This window comes from Tachyglossus aculeatus, chromosome 1 (genome assembly GCF_015852505.1).
Source record: "Tachyglossus aculeatus isolate mTacAcu1 chromosome 1, mTacAcu1.pri, whole genome shotgun sequence".
In the NCBI taxonomy this organism is placed as follows: Eukaryota; Metazoa; Chordata; class Mammalia; order Monotremata; family Tachyglossidae; genus Tachyglossus; species Tachyglossus aculeatus.
The window spans coordinates 121,438,581-121,457,058 of NC_052066.1; the positions used below are offsets into that span (position 1 = coordinate 121,438,581).

Below are 18,478 nucleotides of genomic sequence, written 5' to 3' on the forward strand. Positions count from 1 at the left end.
ATCACTGCTTCTGGAGCTCACCAGCTAATATTTTGGTTAGCCCTTAGCAGTCAATTGGGTTCCTGTTAATAGCTCTGCTGAAGACTGGGTGGAGAGGAATTATAACTGATGTTTAAAATGAGGCTTCAGAATTAGTATTATGGATTTCAACTGTCCATGCTCTCTCCCTTTTTACTTCACATAGTTAAGACCTATTCACAGAGTGCAGTGAAAACGGGAAGGTTTTCAGTCCCCGGGGGATAAAATACTCTTGGATTTTAAAGTCTGCAAAGAGCATGAAGTAAAGAAATACTTTTTAAAAAAAAGGTTAATGTAAGAAGTGGCATTATTAATCATCAATCGTATTTATTGAGCACTTATTATGTGCAGAGCACTGTACTAAGCGCTTGGGAAGTACAAACTGGCAACATATAGAGACAGTCCCTACCCAACAGTGGGCTCACAGTCTAAAAGAGTCATTTTATTGAGTCATTCCAGTAGTGTTACCCACAGTGATTCTTTCAAACATCCTTTTACAGTGTGACAATTGCCCTCCTTGACATCCACTTTCTGTTTAGATGCAGAATCACAGTAAGCGCTCAATAAATATAATTGAATAAATGAATGATTCAAACATCCTAACTCTTCCCCCCAGTGCATCCCTCTGAGGACCATCAGGGAATCTGTTTGGAGAAATTAGGCTCCAAGAGAATATGCTGCTGGAGAGATTAATCAATGGTATTTATTGAGCACTATGTGCAGCGTACTGTACTAAACATTTGGGAGTGCAATATAACAGAGATGGAAAAAAAGAACTCAGTTGAAAAAGTTGCAGCTGATGCTCTCTTGTACTACCCTGAGAAGTGTGTGCATGGTGGGGGGAAGAGGAAAGGTCCTTGAGATTGGCCGAAGTTGATGGCGGTAGACTATAAACTCGTCATGGGCAAGGAATGTGTCTACCAACTGTGTTATATTGTACTTTCCCAAGTGCTTAATATGGTGCTCTGAACAGAGTAAGTGCTCAATAAGTACAACTGATTGATTCGTGGTGGGCAATTTTATCAGGCATATAGATAAGTTAGCCTGTGATGGAGTAAAGCACATATAATATGTAGATTTTCCAAATGCCATCTTTTTTTTAAAAAAAAAAAAAAGTTGAGCAATCATGGAAGTACAGGGACTGCCCGGTTATGGGGAGAAAACTGGAAAGAAGGAAGATAGGGAAAGGCTGAGGGGACGCATTTTAATGAAGTGGGCAAAAATGGGGAAGAGAGGCAGGTGCAGAACTGTCGTCGTTTTTAGCCAAGTAGCTTACAAGCAGCAGGCCTGCCTAGTGGTTAAAGCGTGCACCCGGGAATCAGGACCTGGGTTCTAATCCTTACGTCGCCACTTGTCCGCTGTGGGACCTTGTGCAAGTCGCTTAACTTCTCTGTGCCTTGGTTACCTCATCTGTAAAATGAGGCTTGAGACTCTGAGATCCCTACGGGACATGGAGCGTGTCCAACCCGATTATAGCTTGTACCTGTCCCAGAACTTAGTATAGTGCCTGGCACATAGTGCTTCACAATCAATCAATCGTATTTATTGAGCGCTTACTGTGTGCAGAGCACTGTACTAAGCGCTTGTTCACAAAAACCATAAAAAGTGTCCTGCCTGTCAATCCTCACATGGAAAGGTTTCCACCCCACTGGCCAACTTGTATTCGCCTCGAACCTATTCTACCCCCACTTCGATGTCAAAAGCAGTCAGGGGATGAAATCCAAAAAAGGTACATTACACTACCAGTTGCACTTGAAAAGTTTCCATTAAAATGGCACTTAGTACCTCCCTTGGTACATTAACAGGCAGCAAGTTAGTCTTTAGTTATTAAGAAAATCCCTCCAGAGTCCACTAATGGGTAAATCGTTGGCTTTCTTATCCTGAGCAAGAGAGAAGCAGCACGGTTTAGTGGCCAGAGCCCGGGCTTGGGTTCTAATCCCGGCTCTACCACTTGTCTGCTGTGTGACCTTGGGCAAGACGCTTTACTTCTCTGGGCCTCAGTTACCTCATCTGTTAAATGGGGATTAAGACCGAGAGCCCCACGTGGGACAACCTGATGACCCTGTATCCACCCTATTGCAAAGAACAGTGCTTGGCACACAATAAAGGGCTTAACAAATGCCATTATTATTATTAAGAAGTTTGAGGTTTTTTAAAACTACAAACAAGAGAGGTTCCTTGAAAACTTCCCCTCACACAGCAGCCTTTGGAGGCTCTCTCTCAGCCCAGTCTCCCAACCCTCACCACAGGGCTTTTTTTGTTTTTTTCAAATGGTATTTGTTAAGCAAATTAGAGAAGCAGTGTGGGTCAGTGGAAAGAGCACAGGGCTGTGGAGTCAGAGGTCGTGGGTTCAAATCCCCGCTCCGCCAATTGTCAGCTGTGTGACTCTGGGCAAGTCACTTCCCTTCTCTGGGCCTCAGTTCCCTCATCTGTAAAATGGGGATTAAGACTGAGCCCCTGTGGGACAACCTGATCACCTTGTAAACTCCCCAGCGCTTAGAACAGTGCTTTGCACTTATTAAGCACTTAATAAATGCCATTATTATTATTATTATAGGTTGACTGAATGAACACTATAAACTGATATTTCCCAAGGCATACCCTTCTCTGTGCCTCAGTTACCTCATCTATAAAATGATGATTAAGACTGTGAGCCCCCCGTGGGACAACCTGATCACCTTGTAACCTCCCCAGTGCTTAGAACAGTGCTTTGCACATAGTAAGCGCTTAATAAATGCCACCATTATTATTATTATTATTATTATTAAGCGCTTACTATGTGTCAAACACTGCTCTATGCGCCAGGTAGGTACATGTTAATTAAGTCGGACTCAATCGCTGCCCCACATGAGACTCACAATCTACATAGGATAAACGGGCCGGAGCCCAACACCCACTCATTCGCATTTATTGAGCGTTTACTGTGTGCAGAGCACTGTACTAAGCGCTTGGAAGAGTACACTACAACAATCAGACACATTCCCTGCCCATAACGAGCAGAATAGATCGACGGTATTTACTGAGCACTTACTATGTGCGGAGTAATAATGATGGTATTTAAGTGCTTACTAAGTGCCAGGCACTGTTCTAAGCGCTGTGGTAGACACAAGGTAATCAGGTTGTCCGGTGGGGCTCACAGTCTTAATCTCCATTTTACAGATGGGGGAACTGAGGACCAGAGAAGCTAAATGGCTTGCCCAAAGTCACACAGCTGACAAGCAGCGGAGGCTGGATTAGAACCCACGACCTCTGACTCCCAAGCCTGGGCTCTTGCCACTAAGCTCTTCACTGTACTAAGTACTGCACTAAGCGCCCGGGCCAGTATGACCCTAGCTCGAGGGTCTAGACCTAAAAGCACAGCTCTTACGTATATAGTAATAATAATACTAATAATGGCATTCGTTAAGCGCTTACTATGTGCAAAGCACTGTTCTAAGCGCTGGAGGGGGGGGATACAAGGTGATCAGGTTGTCCCAGGTGGGGCTCACAGTCTTAATCCCCATTTTACAGATGAGGTAACTGAGGCTCAGAGAAGTTAAGTGACTTGCCCAAGGTCACACAGCAGACATGTGGCGGAGCCGGGATTCGAACCCATGACCTCTGACTCCAAAGCCTGTGCTCTTTCCACTGAGCCACGCTATATACCTTATTCCCTTCCCCACAGCACCTGTATATATGTATATATGTTTGTACGTATTTACATATCTATTCTATTTTATTTTGTTAATATGTTTGGTTTTGTTCTCTGCCTCCCCCTTCTAGACTGCTAGCCCACTGTTGGGTAGGGATGGTCTCTATATGTTTCCAACTTGTACTTCCCAAGCGCTTAGTACAGTGCTCTGCACACAGTAAGCGCTCAATAAATACTATTGATTGATTGATTGATTGGATGGAACCCAGGCCTGGGGGTCAAAAGGTCATGGGTTCTCATCCCGGCTCCACCACTTGTCTGCTGTGTGACCTTAGGCAAGTCACTTCACTGGCCCACTGGAGAAGCAGCGTGGCACAGTGGCAAGAGCCCGGGCTTGGGAGTCAGAGATCATGGGTTCGAATCCCGGCTCCGCCACTATCAATCGTATTTGAGCGCTTACTGTGTGCAGAGCACTGTACTAAGCGCTTGGGAAGTCCAAGTTGGCAACATATAGAGACGGTCCCTACCCAACAGTGGGCTCACAGTCTAGAAGGGGGAGACAGAGCACAAAACCAAACATATTAACAAAATAAAATAAATAGAATAGATATGTACAAGTAAAATAGAGTAATAAATATGTACAAATGTATACATATCAATCAATCGTATTTATTGAGCACTTACTGTGTGCAGAGCACTGTACTATGCGCTTGGGAAGTGCAAGTTGGCAACATATAGAGATGGTCCCTACCCAACAATGGGCTCACAGTCTAGAAGGGGGAGACAGAGCACAAAACCAAACATACTAACACAATAAAATAGAATAGATATGTACAAGTAAAATAGAGTAATAAATATGTACAAACGTATATACATATCAATCAATCAATCGTATTTATTGAGCGCTTCCTGTGTGCAGAGCACTGTACTAAGCGCTCGGGAAGTACAAGTTGGCAACATATAGAGACAGTCCCTACCCAACATTGGGCTCACAGTCTAGAAGGGGGAGACAGAGCACAAAACCAAACATATTAACAAAATAAAATAGAATAGGTATGTACAAGTAAAATAAATAGAGAAATAAATATGTACAAGCATATATACATATATACAGGTGCTGTGGGGAAGGGAAGGAGGTAAGACGGGGGATGGAGAGGGGGGCGAGGGGGAGAGGAAGGAAGGGGCTCAGTCTGGGAAGGCCTCCTGGAGGAGGTGAGCTCTCAGCAGGGCCTTGAAGGGAGGAAGAGAGCTAGCTTGGCGGGTGGGCAGAGGGAGGGCATTCCAGGCCCGGGGGAGGACGTGGGCCGGGGGTCGATGGCGGGACAGGTGAGAATGAGGCCTAACAGTGAGGAGGTTAGCGGCGGAGGAGCAGAGGTTTGCGGGCTGGGTTGTAGATGGAGAGAAGGGAGGTGAGGTAGGAGGGGGCGAGGGGATGGATGGAGAGCCTTGAAGCCCAGGGTGAGGAGTTTCTGCCTGATGCGCAGATTGATTGGTAGCCACTGGAGATTTTTGAGGAGGGGAGTAACATGCCCAGAGCGTTTCTGGACAAAGACAATCCGGGCAGCGGCATGAAGTATGGACTGAAGTGGGGAGAGACACGAGGATGGGAGATCAGAGAGAAGGCTGATGCAGTAGTCCAGACGGGACAGAATGAGAGCCCGGGCTTTGGAGTCAGAGATCATGGGTTCAAATCCCGGCTCCGCCACTTGTCAGCTGGGTGACTTTGGGCGAGCCACGTCACTTCTCTGGGCCTCAGCTCCCTCACCATCATCACCCATCGTATTTATTGAGCGCTTACCGCGTGCAGAGCGCTGTACTAAGCGCTGGGGAAGTACAAGTTGGCAACATAGAGAGACGGTCCCTACCCCACAGTGGGCTCACAGTCTAAATCCCCATTTTCCTCATCTGGAAAATGGGGATGAAGACCGTGAGCCCCCCGTGGGACGGCCCCATCGCCTTGGAACCTCCCCAGAACAGTGCTTTGCACCTAGTAAGCGCTGAATAAAATGCCATCATCATAATCATCATTAGCCATAAGCGCTGAATAAAATGCCATCATCATCATCATCATTAGCCATAAGCGCTGAATAAAATGCCATCATCATCATCATCATTAGCCATAAGCGCTGGATAAAATGCCATCATCATCATTAGCCATAAGCGCTGAATAAAATGCCATCATCATCATCATTATTAGCCATAGGCGCTGAATAAAATGCCATCATCATCATCATTATTAGCCATAAGCACTGAATAAAATGCCCTCATCATCATCATTATTAGCCATAAGCGCTGAATAAAATGCCATCATCATCATTAGCCATAAGCGCTGAATAAAATGCCATCATCATCATCATTATTAGCCATAAGCGCTGAATAAAATGCCCTCATCATCATCATTATTAGCTATAAGCGCTGGATAAAATGCCATCATCATCATCATTATTAGCCACAAGCGTTGAATAAAACGCCATCATCATCATCATCATCAGCCATAAGCGCTGAATAAAATGCCATCATCATCATCGCCATTAGCCATAAACGCTGAATAAAATGCCATCATCATCATCATCATCATTATTAGCCATAAGCACTGGATAAAATGCCATCATCATCATCATTAGCCATAAGAGCTGAATAAAATGCCATCATCACCATTATTAGCCATAAGCGCTGAATAAAATGCCCTCATCATCATCATTAGCCATAAGCGCTGGATAAAATGCCATCATCATCATTAGCCATAAGCGCTGGATAAAATGCCATCATCATCATCATTATTAGCCATAAGCGCTGAATAAAATGCCATCATCATCATTAGCCATAAGCGCTGAATAAAATGCCATCATCATCATCATTATTAGCCATAAGCGCTGGATAAAATGCCCTCATCATCATCATTATTAGCCATAAGCGCTGAATAAAATGCCCTCATCATCATCATTATTAGCCATAAGCGCTGGATAAAATGCCATCATCATCATCATTATTAGCTATAAGCGCTGGATAAAATGCCATCATCATCATCATTATTAGCCATAAGCGCTGAATAAAATGCCATCATCATCATCATCATTAGCCATAAGCGCTGAATAAAATGCCATCATCATCATCACCATTAGCCATAAGCGCTGAATACAATGCCATAATCATCATCATTATTAGCCATAAGCGCTGGATAAAATGCCATCATCATCATCATCATTAGCCATAAGAGCTGAATAAAATGCCATCATCACCATTATTAGCCATAAGCGCTGAACAAAATGCCCTCATCATCATCATTAGCCATAAGCGCTGGATAAAATGCCATCATCATCATCATTAGCCATAAGCGCTGGATAAAATGCCATCATCATCATCATTAGCCATAAGCGCTGAATAAAATGCCCTCATCATCACCCTTAGCCATAAGCGCTGAATAAAATGCCATCATCTTCATTAGCCATAAGCGCTGAACAAAATGCCATCATCATTATCATTATTAGCCATAAACGCTGAACAAAATGCCATCATCATCATCATTATTAGCCATAAGCGCTGAATAAAATGCCCTCATCATCATCATTAGCCATAAGCGCTGAATAAAATGCCCTCATCATCATTAGCCATAAGCGCTGAATAAAATGCCCTCATCATCGTCATTATTAGCCATAAGCACTGAATAAAATGCCATCATCATCATCATCATTAGCCATAAGCGCTGAATAAAATGGCCTCATCATCATCATTAGCCATAAGCGCTGGATAAAATGCCCTCATCATCATCATTAGCCATAAGCGCTGGATAAAATGCCCTCATCATCATCATTAGCCATAAGCGCTGAATAAAATGCCCTCATCATCATCATTAGCCATAAGCGCTGAATAAAATGCCATCATCATCATCATCATCATTAGCCATAAGCGCTGAATAAAATGCCATCATCATCATCCTTAGCCATAAGCACTGAATAAAATGCCCTCATCATCATCATTATTAGCCATAAGCGCTGAATAAAATGCCATCATCATTATTAGCCATAAGCGCTGAATAAAATGCCATCATCATCACCAATCGTATTTACTGAGTGCTTACTATGTGCAGAGCACTGTACTAAGCGCTTGGGAAGTACAAACTGGCAACATATAGAGACAGTCCCTACCCAACATTGGGCTCACAGTCTAAGAGGGGGAGACAGAGAACAAAACCAAACATACTAACAAAATAAATAGAATAGATCTGTACAAATAAAATAAATAGAGTAAAAAATATGTACAAGCATATATACATATATACGGGTGCTGTGGGGAAGGGAAGGAGGTAAGATGGGGGGGATGGAGAGGGGGAAGAGGGGGAGAGGAAGGAAGGGGCTCAGTCTGGGAAGGCCTCCTGGAGGAGGTGAGATCTCAGCAAGGCCTTGAAGGGAGGAAGAGAGCTAGCTTGGCGGATCATTATTAGCCATAAGCGCTGAGTAAGATGCCCTCATCATCATCATTATTAGCCATAAGCGCTGAATGAAATGCCCTCATCATCATCATTAGCCATAAGCGCTGAATAAAATGCCCTCATCATCATCATTATTAGCCCATAAGCGCTGGATAAAATGCCATCATCATCATCATTAGCCATAAGCGCTGAATAAAATGCCATCATCATCATCATCATTAGCCATAAGCACTGAATAAAATGCCATCATCATCATCATTAGCCATAAGCGCTGAATAAAATGCCATCATCATCATTACTAGCCATAAGCGCTGAATAAAATGCCATCATCATCATCATTAGCCATAAGCACTGAATAAAATGCCATCTTTTAGACTGTGAGCCCACTGTTGGGTAGGGACTGTCTCTATATGTTGCCAATTTGTACTTCCCAAGCGCTTAGTACAGTGCTCTGCACATAGTAAGCGCTCAATAAATACGATTGATGATGATGATGACCATCATCATCATCACTGGCCATAGGCGCTGAATAAAATGCCATCATCATCATCATTAGCCATAAGCGCTGGATAAAATGCCATCATCATCAGCCATAAGCGCTGAATAAAATGCCCTCATCATCATTATTAGCCATAAGCGCTGAATAAAATGCCCTCATCATCATCATTAGCCTTAAGCGCTGAATAAAATGCCCTCATCATCATCATTAGCCATAAGCGCTGAATAAAATGCCCTCATCATCATCATTAGCCACAAGCGCTGAATAAAATGCCATCATCATCATCATTATTAGCCATAAGCGCTGAATAAAATGCCATCATCATCATCATTAGCCATAAGTGCTGAATAAAATGCCATCATCATCATCATCATTAGCCATAAGCGCCGAATAAAATGCCATCATCATCATCATCATCATTAGCCATAAGCGCTGAATAAAATGCCATCATCATCATTATTAGCCATAAGCGCTGGATAAAATGCCCTCATCATCATTAGCCATAAGCGCTGAATAAAATGCCCTCATCATCATCATTAGCCATAAGCGCTGAATAAAATGCCCTCATCATCATCATTATTAGCCATAAGCGCTGAATAAAATGCCATCATCATCATTAGCCATAAGCGCTGGATAAAATGCCATCATCATCATCATTAGCCATAAGCGCTGGATAAAATGCCATCATCATCATCATTAGCCATAAGCGCTGGATAAAATGCCATCATCATCATCATTAGCCATAAGCGCTGAATAAAATGCCATCATCATCATCATCATCATCATTAGCCATAAGCGCTGAATAAAATGCCCTCATCATCATCATTAGCCATAAGTGCTGAATAAAATGCCATCATCACCATCATCATTAGCCATAAGCGCTGAATAAAATGCCATCTTTTAGACTGTGAGCCCACTGTTGGGTAGGGACTGTCTCTATATGTTGCCAATTTGTACTTCCCAAGTGCTTAGTACAGTGCTCTGCACATAGTAAGCGCTCAATAAATACGATTGATGATGATGATCATCATCATCATTAGCCATAAGCGCTGAATAAATGCCATCATCATCATTATTAGCCATAAGCGCTGAATAAAATGCCCTCATCATCATTATTAGCCATAAGCGCTGAATAAAATGCCCTCATCATCATCATTAGCCATAAGCGCTGGATAAAATGCCCTCATCATCATTATTAGCCATAAGTGCTGGATAAAATGCCCTCATCATCATCATCATCATTAGCCATAAGGGCTGAATAAAATGCCATCATCATCATCATTAGCCATAAGCGCTGAACAAAATGCCATCATCATCATCACTATTAGCCATAAGCGCTGAACAAAATGCCATCATCATCATCATTATTAGCCATAAGCGCTGAACAAAATGCCATCATCATCATCATTAGCCATGTGCTGAACAAAATGCCCTCATCATCATCATCATCATTAGCCATAAGCGTTGAATAAAATGCCATCATCATCATCATTAGCCATAAGCGCTGAATAAAATGCCATCATCATCATCATCATTATTAGCCATAAGCGCTGAATAAAATGCCATCATCATCATCATTATTAGCCATAAGTGCTGAAGAAAGTGCCATCATCTTCATCATTATTAGCCATAAGCGCTGAATAAAATGCTCTCATCATCATTATTAGCCATAAGTGCTGGATAAAATGCCCTCATCATCATCATCATCATTAGCCATAAGCGCTGAATAAAATGCCATCATCATCATTATTAGCCATAAGCGCTGAATAAAATGCCCTCATCATCATTATTAGCCATAAGCGCTGAATAAAATGCCCTCATCATCATCATTAGCCATAAGCGCTGGATAAAATGCCCTCATCATCATTATTACCCATAAGTGCTGGATAAAATGCCCTCATCATCATCATCATCATCATTAGCCATAAGGGCTGAATAAAATGCCATCATCATCATCATTAGCCATAAGCGCTGAACAAAATGCCACCATCATCATCACTATTAGCCATAAGCGCTGAACAAAATAAAATGCCCTCATCATCATCATTAGCCATAAGCGCTGGATAAAATGCCCTCATCATCATTATTAGCCATAAGTGCTGGATAAAATGCCCTCATCATCATCATCATCATTAGCCATAAGCGCTGAATAAAATGCCATCATCATCATTATTAGCCATAAGCGCTGAATAAAATGCCCTCATCATCATTATTAGCCATAAGCGCTGAATAAAATGCCCTCATCATCATCATTAGCCATAAGCGCTGGATAAAATGCCCTCATCATCATTATTAGCCATAAGTGCTGGATAAAATGCCCTCATCATCATCATCATCATTAGCCATAAGGGCTGAATAAAATGCCATCATCATCATCATTAGCCATAAGCGCTGAACAAAATGCCATCATCATCATCACTATTAGCCATAAGCGCTGAACAAAATGCCATCATCATCATCATTATTAGCCATAAGCGCTGAACAAAATGCCATCATCATCATCATTAGCCATGTGCTGAACAAAATGCCATCATCATCATCATTATTAGCCATAAGCGTTGAATAAAATGCCATCATCATCATCATTAGCCATAAGCGCTGAATAAAATGCCATCATCATCATCATCATTATTAGCCATAAGCGCTGAATAAAATGCCCTCATCATCATCATTAGCCATAAGCGCTGAATAAAATGCCATCTTTTAGACTGTGAGCCCACTGTTGGGTAGGGACTGTCTCTCTATGTTGCCAACTTGTACTTCCCAAGCGCTTAGTACAGTGCTCTGCACATAGTAAGCGCTCAATAAATACGATTGATTACGATGATGATGATCATCATCATCATTGGCCATAGGCGCTGAATAAAATGACCTCATCATCATCATTAGCCATAAGCGCTGAATAAAATGCCCTCATCATCATTATTAGCCATAAGCGCTGAAGAAAATGCCCTCATCATCATCATTAGCCATAAGCGCTGAAGAAAATGCCATTATCATCATCATCATTAGCCATAAGCGCTGAATAAAATGCCCTCATCATCATCATCATTAGCCATAAGCGCTGGATAAAATGCCATCATCATCATTAGCCATAAGCGCTGAATAAAATGCCCTCATCATCATCATTATTAGCCATAAGCGCTGAATAAAATGCCATCATTCATTCATTCATTCAATCGTATTTATTGAGCGCTTACTGTGTGCAGAGCACTGTACCAAGCGCTTGGGAAGTACAAGTTGGCAACATATAGAGCCGGTCCCTACCCAACAGCGGGCTCACAGTCTAGAAGGGGGAGACAGACAACAAAACAAAACATATTAACAAAACAAAATAAATAGAATATGTAATAATAATAATAATAATGATGATGGCATTTGTTAAGCGCTTACTGTGCAAAGCACTGTTCTAAGCGCTGGAGGAGGATACAAGGTGATCAGGTTGTCCCACGTGGGGCTCCCAGTCTTCATCCCCATTTTCCAGATGAGGGAACTGAGGCCCAGAGAAGTGAAGTGACTTGCCCAAAGTCACCCAGCTGATAAGTGGCGGAGCCGGGATTTGAACCCATGACCTCTGACGCCAAAGCCCGGGCTCTTTCCACTGAGCCACGCGGCTTCCATACATTTATTATGTACAAATAAAATAGAGTAATAAATATGTACAAACATATATACTCCGTGTCTTCAGAAACCGAACCGAACGTGCCTCGGGCCAAGAAATCAATCAATCGTATTTATTGAGCGCCTACTGTGTGCAGAGCACTGGACTAAGTGCTTGGGAAGGCCAAGTTGGCAACATAAGAAGGGAATCTCTTTCCCGGGCAGAAAGACAAAAAAAATAAACAGCGACGTAAAGACGAGGAGCATATTTACCTAGCATGGCAGACTTCATCCTGGCACAACGCGACAAAGGGCAGATTCCCGGCCCTGGAGAACTCAATAAAGTTCTCATCATCATCATCATCATCATCATCATTAGCCATAAGCGCTGAATAAAATGCCATCATCATCATCATCATTAGCCATAAGCACTGAATAAAATGCCATCATCATCATCATCATCATTAGCCATAAGCGCTGAATAAAATGCCATCATCATCATCATCATCATCCATAAGCGCTGAATAAAATGCCATCATCATCATCATTAGCCATAAGCGCTGGATAAAATGCCATCATCATCATCATCATTAGCCATAAGCGCTGGATAAAATGCCCTCATCATCATCATCATTAGCCATAAGCGCTGAATAAAATGCCCTCATCATCATTATTAGCCATAAGCGCTGAATAAAATGCCATCATCATCATCATCATCATCATTAGCCATAAGCGCTGAATAAAATGCCATCATCATCATCATCATTAGCCATAAGCGCTGGATAAAATGCCATCATCATCATCATCAGCCATAAGCGCTGAATAAAATGCCATCATCATCATCATTAGCCATAAGCGCTGAATAAAATGCCCTCATCATCATCGTTAGCCATAAGCGCTGAATAAAATGCCCTCATCATCATCATTAGCCATAAGCGCTGGATAAAATGCCATCATCATCATCATTATTATTAGCCATAAGCGCTGAATAAAATGCCATCATCATCATCATTATTAGCCATAAGCGCTGAATAAAATGCCATCATCATCATCATTATTAGCCATAAGCGCTGAATAAAATGCCCTCATCATCATCATTAGCCAATACTGCTGGATAAAATGCCATCATCATCATCATCATTATTATTAGCCATAAGCGCTGAATAAAATGCCATCATCATCATTATTAGCCATAAGCACTGAATAAAATGCCATCATCATCATCAGTATTAGCCATAAGCGCTGAATAAAATGCCCTCATCATCATCATTAGCCATAAGCGCTGAATAAAATGCCATCATCATCATCATTAGCCATAAGCGCTGAATAAAATGCCCTCATCATCATCATCATTAGCCATAAGCGCTGGATAAAATGCCCTCATCATCATCATTAGCCATAAGCGCTGGATAAAATGCCCTCATCATCATCATCATCATTAGCCATAAGCGCTGAATAAAATGCCCTCATCATCATTATTAGCCATAAGCGCTGGATAAAATGTCATCATCATCATCATTAGCCATAAGCGCTGAATAAAATGCCATCATCATTAGCCATAAGCGCTGAATAAAATGCCATCATCATCATCATTAGCCATAAGCGCTGAATAAAATGCCATCATCATCATCATTAGCCATAAGCGCTGAATAAAATGCCATCATCATCATCATCAGCCATAAGCGCTGAACAAAATGCCATCATCATCATTAGCCATAAGCGCTGAATAAAATGCCATCATCATCATCATTATTCGCCATAAGCGCTGAATAAAATGCCATCATCATCATTATTAGCCATAAGCGCTGAATAAAATGCCATCATCATTATTAGCCATATGCGCTGGATAAAATGCCATCATCATCACCATTATTAGCCATAAGCGCTGAATAAAATGCCATCATCATTATTAGCCATAAGCGCTGAATAAAATGCCCTCATCATCATCATCACTAGCCATAAGCGCTGAATAAAATGCCATCATCATTATTAGCCATAAGCGCTGAATAAGATGCCATCATCATCATCATCATTAGCCATAAGCGCTGAACAAAATGCCATCATCATCATTATTAGCCATAAGCGCTGAATAAAATGCCATCATCATCATTAGCCATAAGTGCTGAATAAAGTGCCATCATCATCATCATTATTAGCCATAAGCGCTGAATAAAATGCTCTCATCATCATCATTAGCCATAAGCGCTGAATAAAATGCCCTCATTATCATCATCATTAGCCATAAGCGCTGAATAAAATGCCCTCATTATCATTATCATTAGCCATAAGCGCTGAATAAAATGCCCTCATCATCATCATTAGCCATAAGCGCTGAATAAAACGCCCTCATCATCATCATCATCATTAGCCATAAGCGCTGAATAAAATGCCATCTTTTAGACTGTGAGCCCACTGTTGGGTAGGGACTGTCTCTATATGTTGCCAATTTGTACTTCCCAAGCGCTTAGTACAGTGCTCTGCACATAGTAAGCGCTCAATAAATACGATTGATGATGATGATCATCATCATTAGCCATAGGCGCTGAATAAAATGCCCTCATCATCATCATTAGCCATAATAGCTGAATAAAATGCCCTCATCATCATCATTAGCCATAAGCGCTGAACAAAATGCCCTCATCATCATCATTATTAGTCATAAGCGCTGAACAAAATGCCCTCATCATCATTATTAGCCATAAGCGCTGGATAAAATGCCATCATCATCACCATCATTAGCCATAAGCGCTGAATAAAATGCCATCATCATCATCATCATTAGCCATAAGCGCTGAATAAAATGCCATCATCATCATCATCATTAGCCATAAGCACTGAATAAAATGCCATCATCATCATTAGCCATAAGCGCTGAATAAAATGCCATCATCATCATCATCATTAGCCATAAGCGCTGAATAAAATGCCCTCATCATCATCATCATTAGCCATAAGCGCTGAATAAAATGCCATCATCATCATCATTATTAGCCATAAGCGCCCCCGGGGCCTGGAATGCCCTCCCTCTGCCCAACCGCCAAGCTAGCTCTCTTCCTCCCTTCAAGGCCCTGCTGAGAGCTCCCCTCCTCCAGGAGGCCTTCCCAGACTGAGCCCCTTCCCTCCTCTCCTCCTCGTCCCCCTCTCCATCCCCCCATCTTACCTCCTTCCCTTCCCCACAGCACCTGTACATATGTATATATGTTTGTACGTATCTATTACTCTATTTATTTTACTTGTACCTATCTATCCTATTTATCTTATTTTGTTAGTATGTTTGGTTTGGTTCTCTGTCTCCCCCTTTTAGACAGTGAGCCCGCTGTTGGGTAGGGACTGTCTCTAGATGTTGCCAATTGGTACTTCCCAAGCGCTTAGTACAGTGCTCTGCACATAGTAAGCGCTCAATAAATACGATTGATTGATTGATCATCATTATTAGTAGCCATAAGCGCTGAACAAAATGTCATCATCATCATCATTAGCCATAAGCGCTGGATAAAATGCCCTCATCATCACCATTAGCCATAAGCGCTGAATAAAATGCCCTCATCATCATCATTAGCCATAAGCGCTGAATAAAATGCCCTCATCATCATCATCATTAGCCATAAGCGCTGAATAAAATGCCATCATCATCATCATCATTAGCCATAAGCGCTGGATAAAATGCCCTCATCATCATTATTAGCCATAAGCGCCCCCGGGCCTGGAATGCCCTCCCTCTGCCCACCCGCCAAGCTAGGTCTCTTCCTCCCTTCAAGGCCCTGCTGAGAGCCCCCCTCCTCCAGGAGGCCTTCCCAGACTGAGCCCCTTCCTTCCTCTCCCCCTCGTCCCCCTCTCCATCCCCCCCATCTTACCTCCTTCCCTTCCCCACAGCACCTGTACATATGTATATATGTTTGTACATATCGATTACTCTATTTATTTATTTTACTTGTACCTATCTATCCTATTTATTTTATTTTGTTAGTATGTTTGGTTTTGTGCTCTGTCTCCCCCTTTGAGACTGTGAGCCCGCTGTTGGGTAGGGACTGTCTCTATGTGTTGCCAATTGGTACTTCCCAAGCGCTTAGTACAGTGCTCTGCCCATAGTAAGCGCTCAATAAATACGATTGATTGATTGATCATCATCATTATTAGTAGCCATAAGCGCTGAACAAAATGCCCTCATCATCATCATTAGCCATAAGCGCTGGATAAAATGCCCTCATCATCACCATTAGCCATAAGCGCTGAATAAAATGCCCTCATCATCACCATTAGCCATAAGCGCCGGATAAAATGCCCTCATCATCATCATTAGCCATAAGCGCCGGATAAAATGCCCTCATCATCATCATTATTAGCCATAAGCGCTGGATAAAATGCCATCATCATCATTATTATAATCAACTCACCGATGAGGGCCCCGATGAGAGCGCTCTCCAGGGTGAAGCAGAGCGACGCCGCGTCCTTGTAGCGGAAGCTGCGGAATTCCAAGGGCCTCCTGGGGCCCAGCTCCCGGGGCCGGGGCCCGCTTTTCCAGCAGCAGCCTCCTCTTCCTCCCCATCCTCCTCTTCCTCTCCCTCCTCCTCCTCCTCCGCGGTCCCGTCCCCTCCTCCCCGAGGAGCGCGGCGCCTCCTGCAGCGCCTTCCAGGGCCCGTTGGGGCCCCGGGACAGCGCGCCGCACTCCCCGTCGCCGTCCGATTCCCAGTCTGACATTCCCGGGCCTCCCTTTTCCCGCTTTTCCCGGCTTTTTTCCCGCTTTTTCCCGCTCTCCGCTCCGCCCCGCGCAACCGCCCCCGGACACCTGCCGTCGATCGGCCACCTGCGCCGGGGCGAGGCCGGCCCTGATTGGCCCGTGCCCCCCCGCCCTCGATACACCCGCCACGTGCCCGCGGAGGGCGGCGATTGGTCCGGACGCTGGGCCGCCCACTGCCCGTCGGCCAATCACAGCCGGCCTCGGCTTCCCGGCTCGGACCCCGCGAAGACCCGCCCACTGCCCGTCGGCCAATCACAGCCGGCCTCGGCTTCGCGCGCACGCGCACTCCGGCTCGAACCCCGCGAAGACGAGGCGAGCGCCCCCAAGCGGGCAAAGGCGCCCTCACCTGCCCCGTTATTATAAGCGCTTAGTACAGTGCTCTGCACACAGTAGGCGCTCAATAAACACGATTGATTGATTGACCCCGCGAAGACCCGCCCACTTCCCGTCGGCCAATCACAGCCGGCCTCGGCTTCGCGCGCGCTTCGCGCTCTCCGGCTCGAACCCCGCGAAGACGAGGAGAGCGCCCCCAAGCGGGCAAAGGCGCCCGCACCTGCCCCATTATTACAAGCGCTTAGTACAGTGCTCTGCACACAGTAGGCACTCAATAAACACGATTGATTGATTGACCCCGCGAAGACCCGCCCACTGTCCGTCGGCCAATCACAACCGGCCTCGACTTCGCGCGCACGCGCACTCCGGCTCGGACCCCGCGAAGGCGAGGAGAGCGCCCCCAAGCGGGCAAAGGCGCCCGCACCTGCCCCTCGTTACTACTACTACTACTAATAATGGCATTTATTAAGCGCTTACTATGTGCAGAGCACTGTTCTAAGCGCTGGGGAATTTACAAGGTGATCAGGCTGTCCCCTGTGGGGCTTACAGTGTTGATCCCCATTTTACAGATGAGGTAACTGAGGCCCAGGGAAGTTCAGTGACCTGCCCAAAGTCACACAGCTGACGAGTGGCGGAGCCGGGATTTGAACCCATGACCTCTGACTCCAAAGCCCGGGCTCTTTCCACTGAGCCACGTTACTAGGGAGGCTCCGGCTGGGACCCGGCGAGGACCCGCCCACTGTCCGTCGGCCAATCACAGCCGGCCTCGGCTTCGCGCGCACGCGCACTCCGGCTGGGACCCCGCGAAGACGAGGAGAGCTCCCCCAAGCGGCCAAAGGCGTCCGCCCCTGCCCCTCGTTACTAGGGAGGCTCCGGCTCGGACCCCGCGAGGACCCGCCCACTGCCCGTCGGCCAATCACAGCCTGCCTCGGCTTCGCGCGCACGCGCACTCCGGCTGGGACCCCGAAAAGACGAGGAGCGCGCCCCCACGCGGGCAAAGACGCCCACACCTGTCCCTCGTTACTAGGGAGGCTCCGGCTCGGACTTGTAGAGCTCTCACTTTTAGCTTTGGTCAGGAGACAGGTGTGATGGAGAGTTTGGAGGGGAAAGTCTTTTAGACTGTGAGCCCACTGTTGGGTAGGGACTGTCTCTGTATGTTGCCAACTTGGACTTCCCAAGCGCTTAGTACAGTGCTCTGCACACAGTAAGCGCTCAATAAATACGATTGAT

The 18,478-nt window shown here is 44.6% G+C and overlaps 1 protein-coding gene across 1 annotated transcript in view; it reads right to left on the reverse strand.

The window, feature by feature from the left end:
* Positions 1-16,882, reverse strand: part of DDX43 (DEAD-box helicase 43) — a 33,297-nt gene extending 16,415 nt beyond the window's left edge. Inside the window, exon 1 of the mRNA XM_038747976.1 lies at positions 16,572-16,882. Within this exon, the coding sequence (XP_038603904.1) occupies positions 16,572-16,875 (304 nt within the window). The 5' untranslated portion in view covers positions 16,876-16,882. The remainder of the gene's footprint in view (positions 1-16,571) is intronic.
* Positions 16,883-18,478: the final 1,596 nt, after the last annotated feature.